At 43.7% G+C, this 16,540-nt stretch overlaps 1 protein-coding gene across 1 annotated transcript in view; it reads left to right on the forward strand.

Annotated features, from left to right (window-relative positions):
• LOC124798170 (putative phosphatidate phosphatase) overlaps nucleotides 1–16,540 on the forward strand; it is a 356,955-nt gene that overhangs the window by 169,300 nt on the left and 171,115 nt on the right. Inside the window, exon 3 of the mRNA XM_047261453.1 lies at nucleotides 3,431–3,582. Within this exon, the coding sequence (XP_047117409.1) occupies nucleotides 3,431–3,582 (152 nt within the window). The remainder of the gene's footprint in view (nucleotides 1–3,430; nucleotides 3,583–16,540) is intronic.

Consider the following 16,540-nt stretch of genomic DNA (forward strand, 5'->3'; position numbering starts at 1 on the left):
AACAAAACACTATTCCAGAACATGGTTTTGGGTTTCTTTTGACAAAAAATTAAACGTGTACCTACTGGTAAATATAAAATAAGTAAAATAAAGTACCTCCAGTGGTCACAGGTTCCTTTCACTGACATTTTGATCAACACAAATTCTCAGGGACTACTACAGGTATTTTCAAAAAATGGCTCTGAGCACTGTGAGACTTAACTTCTGAGGTCATCAGTCCCCTAGAACTTAGAACTACTTAAACCTAACTAACCTAAGGACACCACAAACATCCATGCCCGAGCCAGAATTCGAACCTGCGACCGTAGCAGTCGCTCGGTTCCAGACTGTAGCGCCTAGAAACGCTCAGCCATACCGCCCGGCACGCATTTTCATCTGGTTCTCAGTAACAGCTACAGTTATTCAGGAGAAGGTTTTTGTAGATACACTATGTGATCAAAAGTGTCCGGACACCCCCAAAAACGTACTTTTTCGTATTTGGTTCATTGTGCTGCCATCTACTGCCAGGAAATCCATGTCAGCGGCCTCAGTAGTAGAGAGAGGCAGAATGGGGCGCTCCGCGGAACTCACAGGCTTCGAATGTGGTCAGGTGACTGGGTGTCACTTGTGTCATACGTCTGTACGCGAGATTTCCACTCTCCTGAACATCCCTAGGTCCACCGTTTTCGGTGTGATAGTGAAGTGGAAACGTGAAGGAACACGTACAGCACAAGAGCGTACAAGCCGACCTCATCTGCTGACTGACAGAGACTGCCGACAGTTGAAGAGGGGCCGGCCGCTGTGGCCGATCGGTTCTAGACGCTTCACTCGGGAACCGCGCTGCTACTACGGTCGCAGGTTTGAATCCTGGCTCGGGCATGGATGTGTGTGATGTTCTTAGGTTAGTTAGGTTTAAGTAGTTCTAAGTTCTAGCGGACTGATGACCTCAGATTTTTAGTCCCATAATGCTTAGAGCCATTTTTTAGTTGAAGAGGGTCGTAATCTGCAATAGACAGACATCTATCCAGACCATCACGCAGGAATTCTAAACTGCATCAGGATCCACTGTAAGTACTATGGCAGTTAGACGGGAGGTGAGAAAACATGGATTCCATGGCCGAGCGTCTGCTCATAAGCCACACATCACGCCGGTAAATGCCAAACGTCGCCTCGCTTAGTGTAAGGAGCGTAAACGTTGGACGATTCAACAGTGGAAAAACGTTTTGTGGAGTAACAAATCACGGTACACGATGTGGCGATCCGATGGCAGGGTGCGTATGGCGAATGCCCGTTGAACGTCGTCTGCCAGCGTGTGTAGCGCTAACAGTACAATTCGGAGGCGGTGGTGTTATGGTATGGCCGTATTTTTCATGGAGGGGACCTGCACTCCTTGTTGTTTTGCGTGGTAATATCACAGCACAGGCCTAGAATGATGTTTTAAGCACCTTCTTGCTTCCCACTGTTGAAGAGCAATTCGGGGATGGCGAATGCATCTTTCAACGCGATCGAGCACCTGTTCATAATGCACAGCCTGTGGCGAAGCGGTTACACGACAGTAACATACCTGTAATGGACTGGCGTGCACAGAGTCCTGACCTGAATCCTATAGAACACCTTTAGGATGTTTTGGAACGCCGACTTCGTGCCAAGCCTCACCGACCGACATCGATACATCTCCTCAGTGCAGCACTCCGTGAAGAATGAGCTGCCAGTCCCCAAGAAACCTTCCAGCACTTGACTGAACGTATGCCTGCGAGAGTGGAAGCTGTCATCAAGGCTAAGGGCGGGCTAACACCATACTGAATTCCAACATTACCGATGGAGGGCGGCACGAACTTGTAAGTCATTTGCAGCCAGGTGTCAGGATACTTTTGATCACATAGTGTACAAACATCCCCTGACAGTCTATTCCTATAACATATACAGCGTCTGTAATGATAATTATGGTAAACGAAACAGGGTTGCGCTTCCATATTTTGGGATGAGGTCCTGACATCCTATAAAACATCCGTCGAAGCATTCCACGGGGCAGTTCGCTATTTGTGGAGCAACTATAGCTCTGTGTGTTTTTCGTATCGTTTTGTTGTCTGTAAACTTTCGACAGGTCTAACTAGTAATCGCAACACAGACGAGAGCAGACGAAGTAAACGCACCTGTAATTGCCAGCTAACATAGCATTTTAATATAACTCCAAAATTAGTAAAGTAAATAAAAAAACTAAAATAGCGAATGTGAAATTACGAAAACATTTAAACTTAAAATCAAAGCATTCTCGGACGTCTTGGAATTCCCAGGACAGATATCTTGCCGGTATTGATATCGAAAACAGGCAAAAATCGCCCAGGTTCTCGATTCCCAGGATAGACGAATATTATATATACATAATCAAGAATGCACGTAATTCTCTCAGAGGGAATCCTGCTTGAACTTCTCTGGTTTTTGTTTACTAACACTTACACGTTTTGCTAATTTCTCTACTCGTCTGCCACTTTTTTTTTATGCGGCCCGTCACGAATTCCTGTCCTGTGCCTCAGAATAATACTTGCAATCTACTTCCTCAGTTATTTGCTGGATGTATTCCAATCTCTGTCTTCCTCTACAGTTTTTGCCTTCTACAGCTCTCTCCAGTACCACGAAAGTCATTTCCTGACGTCCTAACAGATGTCTCATCATCCTGTCCATTTCTCTTGTCAGTGTTTTGCACATACCTAATCAGTCCACCTAATTTACGACATTCGTCTGTAGCACAACATCTCTGTTCCGATTTTTGCCACCGTCCATGTTTCACTGTCAAACAATGCTGTGCTCCAAACGTACATTCTCAGAAGTTTCTTCATCAAATGAAGGCCTACGTTGGATCTAGTAGACTTCTCTTGACCAGGAACGCCCTTTTTGCCAGCGCTAATCTGCTTTCGATGTCCTCTCCTTGCTCCGTCCGTCATTTATTACCTTGTGCCGTAGACAGCAGTATTCCTTAACTTTACCAATCCTAATGTTAAGTCTCTTTCTGTTCTCATAGAGTTTCTCCAAAATATTGAAATTTGCTAACATGCTCTTTTTTACGATTTTTTATTTTATCTGTTCGTTTTAATAATGCCTGTAATGTTTTGTGACTCTGTAATCTGATATTGTGGCCTGCCTCCTGAGATTACGCTATTTCATGTATGAGTTCATGCGTTCAGGGGCTCTTGCACAAGTGCAGCCGTTTTGACGTATTCTACTTACTTACGTATGTATTAAAGAAAGCTAACACAGTTGAAGGTGCTACAATAATAGAATCAAAGTAGAGGGAAATTGCCTGCATTGACAGGCATTGACAGGCAGCGCGGTAAATTGTTATCATTCATACTATCTATGAACCTATTGCAACCAAAGTAATGTACTTCAGAATAGATTTTGGAGCTGTTATGAGCAGAGACGGTTTCTGGAGCAGGCTCCCGCTCTGTTGCAGAGGGCCTGGCCGTGCTGTTCATCTTCCTGTTCGGGAAGCCGTTCCGGCGCGGCTTCTTCTGCGACGACGAGTCCATCCGGCACCCCGTCAAGGCGGACACCGTGCCCTCGCTGGCCCTCGCACTCGTCGCTCTGGGCCTGCCGCTGCTCGTGGTGAGTCCAGCCAGCCGTTCTCCAGCCTCCGGCGAAACCACCTCGCTCTTTTATGCACGTAGCGGACGAAAATGTGGAAACATCCGAAACAAAACATGGTGGCACGCCTAATACGATGCAGGAAAGCCGTTTCGGAATGTATAAATACAAGTCCTGTGTGGTTCTAAGGCTAATCTTACACCACTCTTCCTTCAAAATAGTGGCAAGCATAGGTAACGATAATGGAGGTGGATGTAGACCACAAAGGTCTGCTGTATAGTTTCTCCAAAATATACGAGGTGCGGCTAGAAAAAAAACCGGGCTGATGCTGGGAAAAACATTTATTTACAATTTCATGTTATCTCCTTCAATGTACTCTCCTCCTCGGTCTCTACACCGCTCCATACGAATTTTCCACTGTTCATAGCAATGCTCCAGATCATTTTCGGTAAGTCCATACATTACTTCCGTCGCTTTTTCTTTTACTGCTTCAACAGTCTCAAATCTAGTTCCTTTCAAAGCTGACTTTACTTTAGGGAAAAGAAAAAAGTCACAGGGGGCCAAATCAGGTGAGTAGGGTGGATGATCTAAGATGGGAATGTTGTGTTTTGCCAAAAACGTCTTCACTGACAACGCACTGTGAGCTGGGGCATTGTCTTGGTGAAGGATTCATGACTTTTTTCTCCACAAATCGTTCCGTTTTCTCCGTGCTCACTCACGTAGGGTAGCCAGGACGCTAATGTAGTAATTCTGATTCACTGTCTGTCCCTCTGGTACCCAATCAATGTGCACAACCCCTCTGATGTCAAAAAAAAACAATCATCATTGCCTTGAATTTCGATTTTGACATTCGTGCTTTTTTTTGTCGTGGAGAACCAGGAGTTTTCCAATGCATCGATTGGCGTTTAGTTTCGGGATCGTAAGTAAAAAACCACGATTCATCGCAAGTAATAACATTTTGTAAGAAGGTGGGATCATTTTCAATGTTTTCCAGGATGTCAGAACAAATCATTCTTCGGCGTTCCTTCTGTTCAATTGTGAGACACTTTGGAACCATTTTTGGACACACTTTGTTCATGTTGAAACTTTCATGAAGAATCTGCCTAACACTTTCCTTGTCAACTCCTGTTAACTCAGACACTGCTCTGATTGTTAAACGGCGATCTTGTCGAACAAGTTTACCGATTTTTTCAATGTTTGCATCAGTTTTTGCTGACAATGGTCTGCCAGTGCGAGTGTCATCACTGGTGTCTTCGCGGCCATCTTTAAATCGTTTAAACCACTCAAACACTTGTGTTCGCGATAAACAATCATCGCCGTACACTTGTTGTAACATTACAAACGTTTCACTTGCAGATTTTCCTAGTTTGAAACAAAATTTCATGTTAACATGCTGTTCTTTCTGTACACTCAACATTTTCCGACGCACAGACAAAACGTCAACTACTTAAAACAGACGCCACGGGCAGACTGAGTGCAGGAGGCAGATGAAACTCGAGCAGTAGGCGGAGCGAGAGTCACGTGACAGGCCACGCGACTTTCAGCCTTATTGCATTCGTTTTATTGTTTCACCAGTACTAGTCCGGTTTTTTTCTAGCCACACCTCGTATAAGTTTACTAACATAGTGATTGTGATGGCCAGGGGGATGGGGAAGGGAGAGTGGGGTGGGGGGGGGGGGCCGAGGGTGCGGCAATTCATCCTCCTGTTCACAAAACCAGTCCTGGACGATTCGAGCTGCGTGAACGGGGCCCTGTCGTCTTGGAACACAACTTCACCATTGCGGAACAAACATTGTAACATGAAATGGACCTGATCATCCAATATCGTCAAGTAATCCTTGGCAGTAAGGCCACCTTGCAGAGTAACCATGAGACCCATGTAATACCACGATATGGTTGCGAAATCATCACTAGACCACCACTATTTTTCGCTCTTGTGACGTAAACTCGGCTAGAAGTTGGTAACAGTGTGCAGCAAGACTCGTCCGCCGAAATGACTTTCTGCCGTTCCTCCGTGCTCCAGATTTATGGTCTCGGAACCACCTTTTCCCGTCAAGGGTGTTTCTATCACTGATGAATGGTTTTGGAACCATAGGGCACCCTGCCGTTCCCTGCTTACTGAGCGTCCTTCGTGTTGTTTTGGTGCTGACAGCGCTCGCGAGTGACACATTCAGTTTCGCAGTGACTTTTGCAGCTGTCGTCCTCATATTTTTCGTCACAATCCCCTTCGCTGACTGACCGTCACCATCACTCGAGACATACTTTCCTCCGCGTTGTGACTTAGCGGCAGATGTTTTTCCACTTCCAATGTATGCGGGATAAAGTTTCCATACGGTGCGTCTTGAAACGCCGAACGCTTCCGCTATCTTGTTTATGGAAGCACCTTGTTGTTCTTGTGGTCTTCAGTCCAAAGACTGGTCTGATGCAGCTCTCCATGCTACTCTATCCTCTGCAAGCTTTTTGATTTCCGAGTAACTACTGCAACATGCATCCTTCTGTACCTGTTTAGTCTATTCATGCCTTGTTCTACCTCTACGATTTTTACCCCTCGCGCTTCACACCAATACTAAACACATGATCCCTTGATGCCTCAGAATGTATCGTACCAACCGATCCCTTCTTCTAGTCAAGTTGTGCCACAAATTTCTCTTCTCCCCAATTCTACTCAGTACCTCCTCATTAGCAATGTGAGCTACCCATCTAATCTTCAGCATTCTTCTGTAGCACCACATTTCCAAAACTTCTATTCTCTTCCTGTCCAAATTATTTATCGTCCATGTTTCACTTCCATACAGGGCTACACTCCATGCAATTACTTCCATAAAAGACTCCCTGACACTTAAATCTACACTAGATGTTAACAAATTTCTCTTCTTCAGAAACGCTTTCATTGCCGTAGCCAGTCTACATTTTGAATCCTCTCCACTTCGACTATCATCAGTTATTTTGCTCCCCAGATAGCCAAACTCATTTACTACTTTAAGTGTCCAATTTCCTAACCTAATTCCCTCAGCATCTACGGATTTCATTCGACTACATTCCATTATCCTCGTTTTGCTTTTGTTGGTGTTCATCTTACATCCTCCTTTCAAGACACTGTCCATTCCGTTAAACTGCTCTTGCAGGTCCTTTGCAGTGTCTGACAGAATTATAATGTCATCGGCAAACCTCAAAGTTTTTATTTCTTCTTTGCACACCCGTCAGCACCTGATTTCTTTGGAATGAGCACCAATAATTTGCCTATGATCGAATTCACTGAAGTTCAACGTAATACATTCACAGCTACACAGAACACTGTTCTGACCACGACTGATAGCCTCAGCTTGTTGAGGAGACTCCACGTGTGCCTTCGTGGTTCTCTACACTTGGCTGTCATCTGAATACCGTAACTCCTACAGCCATTAAAAAGAAACGCAAAGTATATCAATTTAAAAAAGCTGATAAAAAAAGCTCGTAACACCGTTTTAAGAGACAGTCGGCAATCCTTCCGATCTGATCACGCAAGCGTAGAAAAGTTGTGGAATGATATCAAAGAGATAGTATCCAAAGAAATTGAGAGATACATACCACATAAATTAATAAGCGATGGTACTGATCTCCCATGGTACACAAAACGCGTCCGATCGCTGTTGCAGAAGCAACGAAAAAAGCATGCCAAATTTAAAAGAACGCAAAATCCCCCAGACTGCCAAAGTTTTGCAGAAGTTCGAAATAAAGCGCGTACTTCAATGCGAGATGTTTTCAATAATTTCCACAACAAAACTCTGTCTCCAAATCTGGTAGAAAACCCAAAGAGATTCTGGACATACGTAAAGCACGTCACTGGCCCCGCGCAACCAATACATTCACTGCGCGATAACAACGGTGAAGTCACTGATGACAGTGCCGCTAAAGGAGAGTTATTAAACACGGTTTTCCGAAACTCGTTCACCAAAGAAGACGAAGTAAATTTTCCTGAATTCCAGTTAAGAACAACTGCCAAGATGAGAAGCATAGAAATAGATATCCTTGGTGTCGCAAAGCAGCTTAACGCACTTAATAAAAGCAAAGCTTCCGGTCCAGATCGTACACCAGTGAGGTTCTTCTCAGAGTATGCTGATACAATAGCTCCATATTTAGCAATTATATACAACCGTTCGCTCACAGAAAGATCAGCAGCCGGCCTGAGTGGCCGAGCGGTTCTAGGCGCTACAGTCTGGAACCGCGCGACCGTTACGGTCGCAGGTTCGAATCCTGCCTCGGGCGTGGATGTGTGTGATGTCCTTAGGTTAGTTAGGTTTAAGTAGTTCTAAGTTCTAGGGGACTGATGACCTTAGCAGTTAAGTCCCATAGTCCTCAGAGCCAAAGATCAGCACCCAAAGAATGTAGAATGGTTCAAGTCACACCAATACCCAAAAAGGGAAGCAAGAGTAATCCGTTGAATTACAGGCCCGTTTCACTAACGTCGATTTGCAGTAGTTCTTTGAAACATACTGTGTTCGAACATTATTAATTAACTCGAAGGAAACGATTTATTGATACACAGTAAGCACGCATTCAGAAAATATCATTCTTGTGAAACACAACTAGCCCTCTATACTCATGAAGTAATGAGTGCTATCGACAGGGGACGTCAAACTGATTCCATATTTTTAGATTTCCAGAAGGCTTTCGACACCGTTCCTCCCAAGCGTCTCCTAACCAAACTGTATGCCTATGGAATGTCGCCTCAGTTGTGCGACTGGATTCTTGATTTCTTGTCAGAAAGGTCACAGTTCGTAGTAATAGACGGAAAGTTATAGAGTAAAACAGAAGTAATATCCGGCGTTCCCCAAGGAAGTGTTATAGGCCCTCTATTGCTCCTTATCTATATTAATGACATAGGAGAAGATCTTAGTAGCCGTCTTAGATTGTTTGCAGATGATACTGTCATTTACCGTCTAGTAAAGTCATCAGATGACCAAAACGAATTGCAAAATGATTTAGATAAGATATCTGTATGACGCGAAAAGTGGCAATTGACCCTGAATAAAGAAAAGTGTGAAGTTATTCACACGAGTACGAAAAGAAATCCGCTAAATTTCGATTAAGCGATAAGTCACACAAATCTGAAAGCTGTAAATTCAACTAAATACTTAGGGATTACAATTACAAACACCCTAAATTGGAACGTTCACATAGATTGTGGGTAGAGCAAACCAAAGACTGCTATTCATTGGCAGAACACTTAGAAGGTGCAACAGGTCTACTAAAGAGACTGCTTACACCACGCTTGTCCGCCCTATTCTGGAGTGTTGCTGTGCATTGTGGGATCCGCATCAGATGGGACTGACTGATGTCATCGAAGAAGTACAAAGAAGGGCAGCTCGTTTTGTATTATCGTGAAGTAGGGGAGATAGTGCCACAGAGGTAATACGTGAATTGGAGTGGCATTCATTAAAACAAAGGCGTTTTTCACTGTGACAGGATCTTCTCATGAAATTTCAGTCACCAGTTTTCTCTGGCGATTGCGAAAACATTCTGTTGGCACCCATCTACGTAGGGAGAAATCATCATCACGATAAAATAAGAGACATCAGGGCTCTCACGGAAAAATTTAAGTGCTCTTTTTCCCCGCACACCGTTCGAGAGTGGAACGGTAGAGAGACAGCTTGAAGTTGGTTCATTGAACTCTCTGCCAGGAACTTTATTGTGAATAGCAGAGTAATCACTTCGCTGTGGATGTAGGTGTATGTGCAAGCATCCACTTCCCAGACTGTTTCTTTATTTTTGTCCAGCTCCTGTACATTACCACCGTTTGCGAAAGGTTTAAAGTTGCATCCATGGCGTTCAAAAGCATCCTCCAGGCGTCACACGGGACTTGGCTTCATGTTCGGCTTAATCAACGGAATTTGGCAGTAAATTCCAATCACAAAGAAAGCAGGTGTTGACAGATGTGAAAATTACCGAACTATCAGTTTAGTAAGTCACAGCTGCAAAATACTAACGCGAATTCTTTACAGACGAATGGAAAAACTGGTAGAAGCGGACCTCGGGGAAGATCAGTTTGGATTCCGTAGAAATGTTGGAACACGTAAGGCAATACTGACCCTACGACTTATCTTAGAAGCTAGATTAAGGAAGGGCAAACCTTCGTTTCTAGCATTTGTAGACTTAGAGAAAGCTTTTGACAATGTTGACTGGAATACTATTTTTGAAATTCTGAAGGTGGCAGGGGTAAAATACAGGGAGAGAAAGGCTGTTTACAATTTGTACAGAAACCAGATGGCAGTTATAAGAGTCTAGGGACATGAAAGGGAAGCAGTGGTTGGGAAGGGAGTGAGACAGGGTTGTTGTCTCTCCCCGATGTTATTCAATCTGTATATTGAGTAAGCAGTGAAGGAAACAAAAGAAAAATTCGGAATAGGTATTAAAATCCATGGAGAAGAAATAAAAACTTTGAGGTTCGTCGATGACATCGTAATTCTGTCAGAGACAGCAAAGGACTTGGAAGAGCAGTTGAACGGAATGGATAGTGTCTTGAAAGGAGGATATAAGATGAACATCAACAAAAGTAAAACGAGGATAATGGAATGTAGTGGAATTAAGTCGGGTGATGCTGAGGGAATTGGATTAGGAAATGAGAAACTTGAAGCAGTAAAGGAGTTTTGCCATTTCGGGAGCAAAATAACTGATGATGGTCGAAGTAGAGAGGATATAAAATGTAGACTGGCAATGGCAAGGAAAGCGTTTCTGAAGAAGAGAAATTTGTTAACATCGAGTATAGATTTAAGTGTCAGGAAGTCATTTATGAAAGTATTTGTATGGAGTGTAGCCATGTATGGAAGTGAATAGAAGCTTTCGAAATGTGGTGCTACAGAAGAATGCTGAAGATTAGATGGGTAGATCACATAACTAATGAGGAAGTATTGAATAGGATTGGGGAGAAGAGAAGTTTGTGGCACAACTTGACCAGAAGAAGGGATCGATTGGTAGGACATGTTCTGAGGCATCAAGGGATCACCAATTTAGTATTGGAGGGCAGCGTAGAGGGTAAAAATCGCAGAGGGAGACCAAGAGATGAATACGCTAAGCAGATTCAGAGGGATGTAGGCTGCAGTAGGTACTGGGAGATGAAGAAGCTTGCTCAGGATAGAGTAGCGTGGAGAGCTGCATCAAACCAGTCTCAGGACTGAAGTCCACAACAACAACATCGGCGGTCTATTGCTCAGAGTGGGCACATGAGTATCTAGTCCAGCATAATACTGCGCGAGACTGAGGTTGGCTTTCATATTTAAGATTCCGTCCTTCGCCAGAGATTTCCAGAGTTTTCAGTAGCTTAACAAAGCTGAAAAGTGTGGCGATCTATAAGATAAGAAACGAAAAACACATTCCGTACGCCGCAGTCACGGTGTGAAAACTTGTATTGTTCCAAGATGACCGGTTTCAACAGTCTCATGCTGGCATTATCTGATGTTATGCAGTTTTTTGTCAAAGCGCCATGATCAAATGACGGCAGTAAAATCTGTTGAAACCTATCACCTTGGAACAATAAAAGTTACCAAACTGCCATCGTGGCGTACGAAATGTGTTCATTTCCTAAGCCGAAAATTGAGTCTCATTCTGCGTCACAAGTGGTTTAGGGGTGTGGATGTTTTGGTTTCTTGAACTACATGGAGAGCAGTCCATCCCTTCTGAAATTACATCGGGGGTTTTCAGGAAACAATGTTACATTTAATTATAGAAATTCCGCATCAAGCAATAAAAATTAACGTTTTTATCTTCACGCTTTACTCGGTGGTTTTCATAGTCTTACTTTTTCATCAGCAGCAACAAACAGCTGTAATTAGCCATTTGATGGGCTACTTTAACTTTGTAAAGCTTTTCGAATCATTTCACGCTAATCTTCCGACGAGTCTTGAAGAAATATTCTTAAAGAATCTTTCTGAACCCTTTTCTCCTGCTCGCCTTATCTTCTCGCCTGTAATGCAATCATCGCGGTCGGGACTTCAAACCCTAATCTTCCTTCCTTTAAATTTATTAATTATTTTTCATTATCAACAATAACTAGCTACTGCCTTTAAAATAATTGTGATCCACGAACAAAAACACAGTTTAGGATTGTGCCAGAAACTGGCTACAAATTGACGTATCGATTGTTATTGTTGAAATAAATGGTTTTAGCTTCGTCAGAATCTGCATTGAGAAGTATCTATTTTTTATTTCTTGATGGTGAATAGTTTGGGATACCTGTGTCCATTTTCAAACCATCCGTGCTGCAAATGTGACAAAAACAGGTGATTACCAATGTATAGAAACTGCCCCTGCGGTAATCAAATAGAACTCTAATGTCCGTCCTATAAGGTATGTTTTGCTGTTGTGAAATCGGCCATATACCGTTTTGATTACTGCAGGGACAGTTTCTGTACATGGGCTATCTCCTATATTTGTCACACTTACAGCACGGATGGTTTGAAAATGGACACAGGTATCCGAAACTATTCACCATCAAGAAATAAAAAATAGATACTTCTCAATGCAGCTTATGACGAAGCTACAACCATTTATTTCAATTATAAGACAAGTTGCTGACCTATTTTTCACCTGCAGCATGCTGCAGGGATTGATATTGTACCTATATTATTTTAAGTACACCAAACCGCAGCGACCACTTTAAAGATTAATGTCACTTTATTGTATGATTCTCTGTAGTTTTCTGAATTCATATAAATATTTTTTTAACTGTCTCATCAAAACTCCCGTGATTTTACTATTTTGCTATTGCGTTTTGATCCCAGGCATCATGGCTCACCACCTCCAGTCCCAGACGCGCGTATTCCATATCTCTCCCTCGTCTGCTGTCTGCTGTCGTACCGAGAAAAGGAGTGAGCTATCCGTTACATCATAATTTGTTGCTATTTTTCAGAGTTCTTAGAAGCTAACGAATAATGTATCGAAAAACTTGCGTGAGGTTTTTGCTCACTGACTGAATAAGTGATGAACTGAGTGTTGTCTGACAAGTCTGACGGGCTGGTGCGGGAAGAAACTGGTGTAGGCATGCGTATTCAAATACAGAGGTATCTACACAGGGAGAATACGGCGCTGCGATCGGCAACGCATATATAACACAACAAGTGTCTGTTAGATTGGTTTCAGCTGCTACAATGGCGGGTTATCAAGATTTAAGTGAGTTTGAACGTGGTGTTACAGTCGGAGCACGAGCGATGGGACACTGCATCTCCGAGGTAGCTATGAAGCGTGGGTTTTCCTGTATGATCATTTCAAGAGTGTACCGTAAATATCAGGAATCCAGTAAAACATCAAATCTCCGACATAGCTGCTGCCGGAAGAAGATCCTGCACGAACGGGACCAACGACGACTGAAGAAAATCGTTCAGTGTGACAGAAGTGCAACGCTTCCGCAAATTGCTGCAGATTTCAATGCTGGGTCATCAACAAGTGTCAGCATGCGAACCAATCAACGAAACATCATCGATATGTTCTTTCGGAGCCGAAGGCCCAGTCGTGTACTCTTGATGACTGGACGACACAAAGCTTTATACGTGACCTAGGCCCATCAATAACCACATCGGACTGTTGATGACATGAAACGTGTTGTCTGGTCGGACGAGTCTCGTTTCAAATTGTATCAAACGGATGGACGAGTACGGGGATGCAGACAACCACACGAATCCATGGACCCTGCATGTCAGCAGGGGACTGCGCAACTGGTGGAGTCTTTGTAATGGTGTGGGGTGTGTTCAGTTGGAGTGATATGGGACCACCGATACGTCTAGACACGACTCTGACAGGTGACACGTACGTAAACTTCCTGCCTGATCACCTGCATCCATTCAAGTCCATTGTGCATTGCAACGGACTTGGGCAATTCCAGCAGGACAATGCGGCACCCCATACGTCCAGAATTTCTACAGACTGGCTTCAGGAACACACTTCTGAGTTTAAACGCTTCCTCTGGCCACAAAACTCCCCAGACATGAACATTATTGACCATATCCTGGATTCCTTGCAAAGTGCTGTTTAGAAGAGATCTCCGCTCCCTCGTATTCTTACGGACTCATGGACAGCCCTGCAGGATTCATGGCGTCAGTTCCCTCCAGCAGTACTTCAGACATTAGTCGAGTCCATGCCATGTCGGCACTGCTGCGTGCTCGCAGAGGGCCTACACGATATTAGGCAGATGTACCAGTCTTTTGGCCCTTCTGTGTACATTAGTCACCTGGAACGCCACAATTGCATAGACTATCTATTATTATCCATTTCCTATAATTCTAAAGGTTTCCTCTTTGGGAATTCCCATAGTTTTTGGTGCGTAATCTATTTGCTGTAGGAGGGGACTTCAGAAAGTAACTTACATTTTATCATGGCAGGCCAAGCAACTTTTATCGCCTGCTGCGCTACGCTTTAAAGTAACACAGATACGCAACAAAGTCACCAAGTCTCTGAAAACAAAAGTCGGAACGTTCTACTCCCAGTTCCTCGATGACACAAATCCGCCCTGTGGTCACGGAGCCATTCGAGGAACGACCTGTGAACATCCTCATCGTTGGAAAATCTCTTTCCCCAGGATGTTTTTTTCATCTTGCAGAAAAGATGTAAATCGCATAGTGTACGATCCGGACTGTATGGCGGGTCAGTACCACCCACGTCTGTGCGGCTTTGGTCAAATTGTTGGCACTGTTCGACTGTTACTGGATGTGACATTACATTGGTCTACGTATCACCACAATTTCACGGTGAATATGTGTGCAATTTAGACCTTTTGACCAAGGCAATTGTACGCTCCTGCCGACTTCAGCTTTGGAGTACGTTCGCATTTTCTGTACTACTTCGCTCGCGCATTGTGATCTACCTGTTATCCGTACCACAGTAGTACTGGATCTGCAAGACACCCTGAACGTGTGATCTCTTCTGACAATGCGCCACCGTTGTTGGGTAATGGTTTTAGTGCGGAACGGTACATGTAACTCACTTTGTGATACCACCACGTACATAACGCATCTTATGGACTATAAGACGTACTTCTTCCTTCGAAAAATTGCCTCCAAAATTCAGGTGGGTCTTGTACTCTAAATTAATATAATAATGGTCGTGTTTGATTTAAAATTCCCGTCAGCCTTAAAAATAACCATGTATTCGATGCCGCTAAAAACCTTTCTCTATCTGGCAACGTTGGATTCAACTGGCAGCAGAAGTGAACCAATGGACGGACGCAAGTAACGTTGATTCGCAAGCTTGCTAATACTGTCTTCCTCCCGCCTCGGTATCACAAACCGAGAACACTGTCTAGCCTATGATGCGTCATAACGATGCCAGTTAACTCGAATCGAAAATGATTTGTTTTCTTTGTTTTCCGTAACGGAAAAAATAAAATGTATTCATAGGATGCGGGCTATAAATTGAAAGTAATACCATACACAGAAGAACAAGGAAACTGAGAAGCTGAGCTGTATTTTGGCCCTCCACCAACAGAAAAACCTTTCGTGATTGGCGGGCTGGTAAGGTTCAAAATGGTTCAAATGGCTCCGAGCACTATGGGACTTAAACATCGGATGTCATCGATCCCCTAGAACTTAGAACTACTTAAACCTAACTAACCTAAGGACATCACATACATCCATGCCCGAGACAGGATTCGAACCTGGGACCGTAGCGGTCGCGCGGTTCCAGACTGTAGCGCCTAGAACCGCTCGGCCACTCCGGCTGGCGGCTGGTAAGGAAGAACTGAAAAAAACGATGAAGGCTAAATGTGCAGATAGAGGACCGAATACAAACTGGCCAAAACTAGAAGATGTACTGAAATGGATTCAAGGACACCGTCAAAATGTCATTGGAATTAATAGATAAATGATTCAAATACACGCTCGTAAGCTAGCGCTACAGTGGAACCTAGCGGTTTAAGGGTGGAGTTGGTTGGTGCTACAAGGCCGGCTGCTGTGACCGAGCGGTTCTAGGCGCTTCAGGCCGGAACCGGGCTGCTACTACGGTCGCAGGTTCGAATCCTGCCTCGGGCATGGATGTGTGTGATGTCCTTAGGTTAGTTAGGTTTAAGTAGTTCTAAGTTCTAGGGGACTGATGACCTCAGTAGTTAAGTCCCATAGTGCTCAGAGCCATTTGAACCATTTTTGCTACTAGTTTATGCTTGCGAACCAAACCCAAAATATATCAGAAAATTCCACAAGAGTATGAAGAGAAAATATTATCTTTCTATCGTTTTATTATTCAACATCGAAACAAAACAATTGTGGAACTAAGCCAAATAGCGAATATGGACGAAACTCCTCTGACAGTTGATGTACCGAGTAACAGAGCTGTTGCCATAAAAGGTGCTAAGCTATACCTATAAAAACAAATGCAAATGAAAAAGTGCAATACACTGTTGTCCTTTCATGTTGTTCTGGCGGTACTAAACTTAGTCCAATAATCACTTCCTAGCGCAAAAAAAAAACCGAAGCGTTCTGAAATACCGTCAGGTGTTGTTGATCACGTACATGACAAGGATTGAATGAACGAGGCTGGTATGAAATTAGAGATTTAAAAAAATGCCTTGTGGCTAGGGCCTCCCGTTCGCCTGGTGCACGTGTTTCGAGTTCACGCCACTTCGGCGACTTGCGTGTCGATGGGGATGACAACACAACGACCTACAACACCCAGTCCCTGAGCGGAGAAAATCTCCCACCCAGCCGGGAACCGAACCCGGGCCGTTAGGTATGACATTCCGTCGCTGTGAGCACTCAGCTAGCAGGGGCGGACAAATTATAGATTAACAGATAGTGGGAAAAAAGGAAAGGTGCTTTATTAAAGAAGAGTTCTCTTCTTGTACTAAATCAGTTTAATAGCCATATAAAAATTTCTGTGAATGATTAACTAAGATAGGGAAACACAGAGGTAGCTGTTATTCCGGGAGGACTTACATGGCTACTGCAACTTTTTGATGTCTCGATAAACAAACCATTTAAAGTAAGTGTGAGAGAGGAATGGAACAAATGGATGATCTCTG

This window comes from Schistocerca piceifrons, chromosome 5, assembly GCF_021461385.2.
Source record: "Schistocerca piceifrons isolate TAMUIC-IGC-003096 chromosome 5, iqSchPice1.1, whole genome shotgun sequence".
Lineage (NCBI taxonomy): Eukaryota > Metazoa > Arthropoda > Insecta > Orthoptera > Acrididae > Schistocerca > Schistocerca piceifrons.